Below are 9,333 nucleotides of genomic sequence, written 5' to 3' on the forward strand. Positions count from 1 at the left end.
TCCCCCCACCCCCCAAAAAATAACCCAACAATAGTGGGATACAGCAGGATTCCCCCTCCCAAACAACAACTACAACAAACCTGCAGGGACACAGAAATGTATGCATGCATTGACAGGCTATAAAGAAAGAGAAAGGAAAGAAAGGAAAGTATAGTTCCTACCTGGTAAGTAAGACTGATTCAGAAAATATAAAGTGGCTGGCTAAGTAAGGAAGATACAGAAAAATATAGTGACTTGCCGGCCATGTTAGAAAAATACAACCATGGCAATTGTGTGCAAACAGTTGACAGTGCTTAAAGAGTCCAGTGTAGTCAAGTTAGAGTAGCTAGTATGATAACCTGGTGGAAACAATGTATTTTATCATATATAGACCATTTGGTAACAGATTGGACATGACCATTTCACATCTAAACCATTTATCCTTTTGCAATTTCAGCTTGAAACATAACAACTTTTCAAATTATTCAAGGATGTCAGTATCGGTTTGAGGGGAAAACACAGAAAATTAATGAAAGGATTAATAATTGTATCGACATTATTGAGAAATGCTACATATATAAAATGTTAGATTAAGTAGCATTCACTCAGTACCTCAAGCCCTTTACCTCTCTAGTAACTACACGAACCACCATCAATTTTTCACACATAATTGTAAAGGGCGGATAGCTATATGATATATAATATGTGCATATAATATTATATATATATATGCATGTGACCCTAGGTCACGACTAAATACCGACCTGTGGGCTATCTGAGGACTGGTTTTGCTGATTCCACAAGCTACGCATTATTGGGCTTTCTAGCCCATGCTGTGGTTGACCCGGCTGTAAAATAGGTCAAGCATATCTAAAGCTCAGTTAATGAAGCATAACCCAGCCTGGTATTGGTCAGAATCCCACAACAAGTCGTGTTGCCATGGAAACTGGAGTTTGAAGTGTTTAAGCTAACAGTATGCTAGACAGCCAATCACTGATGTTACAGGCAAGGCATGTATGTCACTGATGTCATCAAAAAATTCCGTTTTCACTTACATTTGTTTTTCATTGCCATATAAAAGATGATATAAAAGTGTTTATATAATAGACTCAGATTTTTAGAAAATGACAATCTTAATGATCTCACAGATTTTCTACATGAAAAAGGGATCAAATATTATTGTTAATTCCTGAATGATGTTTTGTTGTTGTCTGTATCAATATTTTGATTTAAGACTCGTGAGAACTATATGAACTGGAGATTTGCCAGTAACAGTGATTGCCTAACCAACACATTTAGACCTATACACTTAAAAACACCAAAATTAGTAACAGTTCATACTCCATGCAAACTCTTTTTGCTTTGTGGAAAACAAAAACATTTGTTTCTGACCGATTAACAAATAAAAGTGTGAAAAAGCTCATTATTAGACAAATTTCATACCTGCATGCATTTGACTTTATTTAATTAGTAAAATGTAAGCTTATTATATCAGCCAGATAAAGCATTGGACTTCTGTAACGCTAGCGTCATATACAAATGGTAACATTCTCGAGACTTGACAATGATATCGGCACTCTTTCCCAGTTCAAGGGAGTAACTCATATATATTTGATGTAATTAGGTCAAGAGTTATAAGTCAAAGTAATTGATGGAGTGTGAACTGTAGTGACTAGCCTAGAGACCCACATTGTGATGACACTAGTCACCACCCAGACATTAACTGTAGTGTCTAGCCTAGAGACCCACATTGTGAGGACACTTGTCACCACCTAGACCTTAACTGTAGTGATTAGCCTAGAGACCCACATTGTGATAACACTTGTCACCACCTAGACAATAACTGTAGTGACTAGCCTAGAGCCCCACATTGTGGTGACACTAGTCCCCCCCTAGACATTAACTGTAGTGATTAGCCTAGAGACCCACATTGTGATGGCACTAGTCACCACCTAGACATAAACTGTAGTGACTAGCCTAGAGGCCCACATTGTGATGACACTAGTCACCACCTAGCCATTAACTGTAGTGACTAGCCCAGAGACCCACATTGTGGTGACACTAGTCACCACCTAGTCATTAACTGTAGTGACTAGCCCAGAGACCCACATTGTGGTGACACCTGTTACCACCTAGACATTAAGCGTTAACTAGCCATTCTACCAGGCACAACTTAGTGAGGACTACAAACAACAATAACTAATTACTCTAATGTCATACCACAGCAATTCAACACGGAGTAACTCATATATATTTGATGTAATTAGGTCATGAGTTATAAGTCAAAGTAATTGATGGAGTGTGAACTGTAGTGCCTAGCCTAGAGCCCCACATTGTGATGACACTTGTCACCGCCTAGACATTAACTGTAGTGACAAGCCTAGAGACCCACATTGTGGTGACACTTGATACCACCTAGACATTAAGTGTTAACTAGCCATAGACCCACATTGTGATGACACTAGTCACCACCCAGACATTAACTGTAGTGTCTAGACTAGAGACCCACATTGTGATGGCACTAGTCACCACCTAGACATAAACTGTAGTGACTAGCCTAGAACCCCACATTGTGGTGACACTTGCCACCACTTAGACATTAACTGTAGTGACTCGCCTAGAGACACACATTGTGATGACACTTGTCACCAACTAGACATTAACTGTAGTGACAAGCCTAGAGACCCACATTGTGGTGAAACTTGTTACCACCTAGACATTAAGCGTTAACTAGCCATTCTACCAGGCATAACTTAGTGTGGTCTACAAACAACAATAACTACTTACTCTAATGTCATACCACAGCAATTCAACACGGAGTAACTCAGATATATTTGGTTTAATGAGGTCAAGAGTTATAAGTCAAAGTAATTGATGGAGTGTGAACTGTAGTGACTAGCCTAGAACCCCACATTGTGGTGACACTTGTCACCACCTAGACGTGAACTGTAGTGACTAGCCTAGAACCCCACATTGTGGTGACACTTGTCACCAACTAGACATTAACTGTAGTGACAAGCCTAGAGACCCACATTGTGATAACACTTGTCACCACCTAGACAATAACTGTAGTGACTAGCCTAGAAACCCACATTGTGATGACACTTATCACCACCTAGACATTAACTGGAGTGACTAGCCTAGAGACCCACATCGTGGTGACACTAGTCACCAACTAGCCTAGAGACCCACATTGAGATGACAATTGTCACCACCTAGACATTAACTGTGGTGTCTAGGCTAGAGACCCACATTGTGATGGCACTAGTCACCACCTAGACATAAACTGTAGTGACTAGCCTAGAACCCCACATTGTGGTGACACTTGTCACCCCCTAGACATTAACTGTAGTGATTAGCCTAGAGACCCACATTGTGATAACACTTGTCACCACCTAGACAATAACTGTAGTGACTAGCCTAGAGGCCCACATTGTGATGACACTAGTCACCACCCAGACATTAACTGTAGTGACTAGACTAGAGACCCACATTGTGATGGCACTAGTCACCACCTAGACATAAACTGTAGTGACTAGCCTAGAGTCCCACATTGTGGTGACACTAGGCACCACCTAGACATTAACTGTGGTGACTAGCCTAGAGACCCACATAGTGGTGACACTAGTCACCACCTAGACATAAACTGTAGTGACTAGCCTAGAAACCCACATTATGGTGACACTTGTCACCTCCTAGACATTAACTGTAGTGATTAGCCTAGAGACCCACATTGTGATAACACTTGTCACCACCTAGACAATAACTGTAGTGACTAGCCTAGAACCCCACATTGTGGTGACACTTGTCACCAACTAGACATTAACTGTAGTGACAAGCCTAGAGACCCACATTGTGATGATGATGTAATTAGGTCAAGAGTTATAAGTCAAAGTAATTGATGGAGTGTGAACTGTAGTGCCTAGCCTAGAGCCCCACATTGTGATGACCCAGTCACCACCTAGACATTAACAGTAGTGCCTAGCCTAGAGACCCACATTGTGAGGACACTTGTCACCACCTAGACAATAACTGTAGTGACTAGCCTAGAGACCAACATTGTGATGACACTTGTCACCAACTAGACATTAACTGTAGTGACTAGCCCAGAGACCCACATTGTGGTGACACTTGTTACCACCTAGACATTAAGTGTTAACTAGCCATTCTACCAGGCACAACTTAGTGTGGTCTACAAACAACAATAACTACTTACTCTAATGTCATACCACAGCAATTCAACACAAAAAAATATTTATCAAATGATTGAAGTTGAATATTTCATTTAATGAAATTAGTTTTAAAACAATTGTAAAATAACAGTCAAATGCAACCTAGTAAATTGTAAGGCATAAGGGCAGGGAGGGTTCAAGCTGTGGGGTAACAGTGATAGCTAGTGACCTAACAAAGGAATGGGTCATTTGGAAGGGAGGAAATAAAAGATATTATACATGTTAAATCTGAAGTTTTACAGCAGCAAATGTATATATATATAGAGTAGCTATATATCTTTATGTATCCTTGCAGAAAGGGTAGCCATACATACTGAATATACCATTAATATCTTACATATTATGAAAGTAAAGATTGAGTATAAATGTATGAGGAAAGTTCAAATTGGAAGATCATATATATTTTGTATTTTGTGATTGTAGCAAAAATTGAAAATTTCCTAACAATGTACCCTAAAATGCCTACAAATGTGTTCCGATCTTTTAAATGCTTATGTTCTGGTTGGTAGGGATTTTATCAGGATATTCCAGTTAAACTTGATCAAACTACCCCATCACCAATACTCTAGTCTCACTTCATCACCAACTACCTCTGAACCTAATAGACATTAATAGCAATCATAGCCAAACAGCACCCAAGAAACCAACCAGCAAGCAGTAAGTTTATTCCAACCGCCAATTAATAAATATTATCCAATCAGATTACATTGGTTTATCACGTGACCAACCTGCGACACATCCTTTTCCCTGACGATGGTCTGTAGGCGGGTTTTCAGGTCAATATTGGTTTCATGCATTTTCACCATATCTTTGTGTGTGTTTTCAAGCTGTTCTTTCAGTGAGTCAACCTGTGGATGGAAATTGTCTAGGCCCTGCAGACACTCATTGGCTACACTAATTAATTAATACACACTAACCTCCGACCCTTCCTTCAACTCATTGACTACCAACCAAAGAGATAAACTAAGAAATAGTAATCAAATCAGAATGAGTCATCTTTATCATATTAGTAAAATGTTATTTCATTTCCTAGTACCGAGCACCTATGATCTGATTTCTTTTTCATCGTTTTGTTCAATGATGAAAGGTTCATGAACTATATAATGTATCAGATACAAGGTTCAAAAGGGAGACTTCTAAAAGGTTTATTTTAGTAAAGCATACAATTCCAGTAAGCTGAATAAGGTTATCACTTTCTTCAAGTTACATTTTCTATTGATTATATTTCTTGGAAGTCAGCTATGATTTTTATTTAAATAAATTAAAAAAAGAAAGATTTCTTAAGATGACTATAGAGATTGTCAATGTTAGCAGGATCAACCAAGTAAAAGAAATTTGAAACTAAAGATGGAAAAAACAATATAATGCATGCAACTAATTCAAACAATAAGGTGGAAAGTGAAGCTTGCTGTATTTCCTCTATCTTCCTTAAAACATTTTTTTATTGTTACCAATTTACTGCAGTTTAAAGAATCTTTTTTTTTTAACTTGACAACTTTGGTTGAAAAGGAAAACACCTTTAGCAGAAGAACCTTTGTGTATAGAATCTGTGAAATAATTCAAACTTAACAACAAGCTTGATTTTTAAACAAAATTGCCTATCTCAAGCAACCAAGACACAGATTAACTCTTCTGTCTTGGAGGTGATATTGACAACCATAAAGTATAAATGTTTATGTACCTCCGTTTCTAAGAGTTCCACCAGTATACCATCCCCACCAGCTGAGGAATCACCAGTGGAAGCCTGGGTGTCTTCTGATGTTGTGAAATTGCTGTCTTGGTAACCGTCCTGTAAGAATAAATATTTCATTAACAAGTGAAAAAGAATTGAATAGTACATCTTAATTAATGTTTAGAAAATATTTAGTTTAATTTCAAATGAATTTCAGTTCCTTTCACTTTAGAACTTGATCAACTTTATTCATACATGTACTAGGAAAACACAATTTTCTATTTGATTTTATTGATACTTTAGATACAACTATACTACCTATTCTACTGTCAACTATTCCATTCAAGACAATTCAACATAATTGCCCATGCTGTGCCTCCTTTCACTCAGCTTTAGGAATCTTTGCAGAATCTAAAGGTAAAATTTCCAAAAAGTTTTCTCCTATATCTTTGATTCCAAAATTGAGAAGACTGTTTCATTTCACATTTTCTACATTTTTCAAAGGGTTACCCTGCACAGAAATGTTTAGCTAGAGTTATTTCCCTTGGCATGTTAAAAACGAGGGTTATGTAATGCAACAAAACTTGACTAGCTGTTTACACGGAAATTTGGAAGACGCGGATGGGAGAAATAGATACATTTTTATTACGAAGAGTAGTTAATGCCAAGAACAGTGTCAAGGTAATTTCCAATTAATATTTACCCCACCAAGATGCTGTTGCAGGTCAATCACTTGTATAGAACTAACAGTTTCCTCCTCAGCTGATGCAGACATCCCATAATACTCATCATCTGACATCTGCTGTGGTGGTGTCGGAATCTTGCCACCTTTGCTGCGAGACTTTTCTTTCACACGAGCACTTGGTGACTTTGCTCGTCTTGATTTCTCATCCTCCTCTTTCCTACTTTCGCTACTAACCGCCCGACGAGAGGCTAAGTCCTCCCCTGCTTCAGGGGCGGGTGGTGGAAGTGTTGAGGTAAGGGATGCACTGTCACTCCCTTCGACATACCGACCCAATGGTTCGCTGGCACTAGGTTCAGGTGAGAACTTGGCACTACTTACTGATTTCTTATTTGCTGAATCTACTTGATCGTCCAGACCCGATTTTTTCTCCGGTTCAGGGGGAGATGTTGCCCCACTAACTACACCTACAATGGTTGGTGGTTGAGATATACGTGTCAGAGCAGGAGATAAATCCTTCACAGAAAACTTCACATTTCCTGGACTAACGTCTGAATAATGTCTTCTCATATTTTTTGTTGTAGCACGTTTATGAATATCTTTGGGACTTTCTGATGATGACCGACTGTCCATTGACCCACTTAATCGACTACTATCAGCCGAAGCACTAAGGTCAAGGTCATCTACAGTACGAGGTGAAGAGTCAGCAGAGTTTGACAACAATGAAGAGGTAGATTGTTTACTGCCAGTTTGCAGGTCCATTACTAGTCGTATTGCTTTTAACCAGTTGTTACGTATCCCAGAGGTCATAGCAGCGAGGACATACTCCCCATTCCGTGACTGAAATGACAAACCAAACAATCATTTCATGACATGCAGCTATTTGTGTTTCTGTTTTATACATATACCAATTTCTTTAAGGGTTAAAAAGGCCAAATAATAAGAGGATTTGTAAATGGCACTTACAAATTCTTTCTAGAGAAAAAATCAAGATGTTTCCAGCTTTTAGGTCAACACTTCAAAACCAAATATAAAAATTCCTCCTCAACATACCTTGATCCTGAAGCCAAAGTTACGGCCAATATCAACCTCGGATATATCAAAACAAGTAGAGAGGTCGATACGGCCATCTAGAGTATTGCTTTCTTCTGCCTGAGCATCCCTGTAATACCGCAGGGAGTTTCCCGTCAACACAAACCAATGTTTCTTCCAGTCCTATATTATATATAAATAATAATACATGTATTATAAAAACTGTGCTGTTAAAAAAATGTCTTACATGAAAGTTTTACACCCACAGGAAATATGTGCTTACGTGTGTGAATATCGTACCTTTTGTATGCTAACTTGTGATAAGAAATTGTATTAGTGAACAGTTGTTGCACTTTCTCCAATAAGAATTGCAAACAGTATTGATGATATATTAAGTACATGTAAATATCCTTCCCCTAAAATGATGAAACTTCACAGTAAAGAAATCAGCCCCACGGTCTCTGGTATGCCGGCACTTCCATACGAGCTAGTCACATATAGTTCCGATGTGTTGTAATACCTCGGTGCACGCCTTACCTTCTCTGATGTCCCTTGCTTGATAAGCCAGCCTTTCTTCATGTACATCAGATCCTACAAAATACACACATTAAACGCACTGTACATCAAAACATAGAAAAATAATGTCACCAGATTTACAACAAGATAAATGTCCCTGGTTTTTACCAATGTCATCAAACAGTATCATATGAAAAGTAGAAATTAGAATTTGAAATTCCATCATGATCTATCAATGATGAGATGTAAACAGTGAAGTACAAGCTTGAGCTTAAGTTTGAGTGCTCTGCTGTAAATCAGTGTCAAAGTGATCTCATCTCAATTCTACAAGACGATATACAAATCAGAATTCTAAGAAACTCTAGAAGGTCAGACTGTGTAAGTTTTGTGGAACTGTCTGCTGTCTTACTTCATATTTATTGGAAGGTGATCCCTGGCTCTGTGGAGAACTCCCAGAAATGGACGGCTGTGATCTACTTCTACTAGCGGCCTGGAACTCCGTAGACTTGGCCATCTACAACACAGAACAATATTTATACCCATGAGAAAAAGAAGTCTGAAATATGTTTAAGAGAAAAAGCAAACTCAGATTAATTTGCTATCTGCTTAAAAGTCAACCAGATGTGGTTTGAAAATCTCCATATTAAATGTTCTGTCTAACCCAATATACTGATGTTCCCAATATACTGATGTAATCTCAATAAACTCCTACATTTTTTTATAATTTGGAAAGAAATTAAGACTAAAGATACAAAACAGGCCTTTTCACACAACCCCAATATCAAATAGAAGCACACTCATTTTGACTCATCATTTACCTATCAGTATCATTCTCAACCCTTTTCTCTAAAATGCACCTTTGTTCAGAGGCTAGGATTGAATTTCTCCGTCTAATCTTGTTTTGAAGTAAGGGCCGACAGTAAAGGTACATGTACTGATAATGACGGTATAACATTTCACTTCCTCACTAAAAGCCTACTGTGATAACCAATGTGAATACTACCTTTTGGGTACATCATCTTAGGTACAAGTTAAACAACATTGCTGGAACAGTCAAATTCAACTTCAGAGCAACAGTTAAACTCAACATAAAATTCTCCATCACCTTGGTTACAACAGTTGTACTCAACACAAAACTCTATAATCACCTTGGCAACAGCAGTTGTACTCAACACAACACTCTATAATCACCTTGGCAACAGCAGTTGTACTCAACACAA

General features: G+C 38.2%; 1 protein-coding gene across 7 annotated transcripts in view; it reads right to left on the minus strand.

The window, feature by feature from the left end:
* The window catches only part of LOC110465227 (golgin subfamily A member 4-like), an 88,467-nt gene that overhangs the window by 12,430 nt on the left and 66,704 nt on the right, over positions 1–9,333 (minus strand). For 6 of the 7 annotated variants that reach the window (XM_021520904.1, XM_021520909.1, XM_021520907.1 and 3 more), the window contains 6 exons: positions 8,523–8,627; positions 8,135–8,188; positions 7,619–7,780; positions 6,587–7,405; positions 5,893–6,000; positions 4,940–5,059 (listed from right to left, as the gene is read on the minus strand). In XM_021520904.1, coding sequence (XP_021376579.1) covers positions 4,940–5,059; positions 5,893–6,000; positions 6,587–7,405; positions 7,619–7,780; positions 8,135–8,188; positions 8,523–8,627 — 1,368 coding nt within the window. The remainder of the gene's footprint in view (positions 1–4,939; positions 5,060–5,892; positions 6,001–6,586; positions 7,406–7,618; positions 7,781–8,134; positions 8,189–8,522; positions 8,628–9,333) is intronic. The other variant, XM_021520906.1, reaches the window with a different exon arrangement.

This window comes from Mizuhopecten yessoensis, unplaced genomic scaffold (assembly GCF_002113885.1).
Source record: "Mizuhopecten yessoensis strain PY_sf001 unplaced genomic scaffold, ASM211388v2 scaffold11065_1, whole genome shotgun sequence".
In the NCBI taxonomy this organism is placed as follows: Eukaryota; Metazoa; Mollusca; class Bivalvia; order Pectinida; family Pectinidae; genus Mizuhopecten; species Mizuhopecten yessoensis.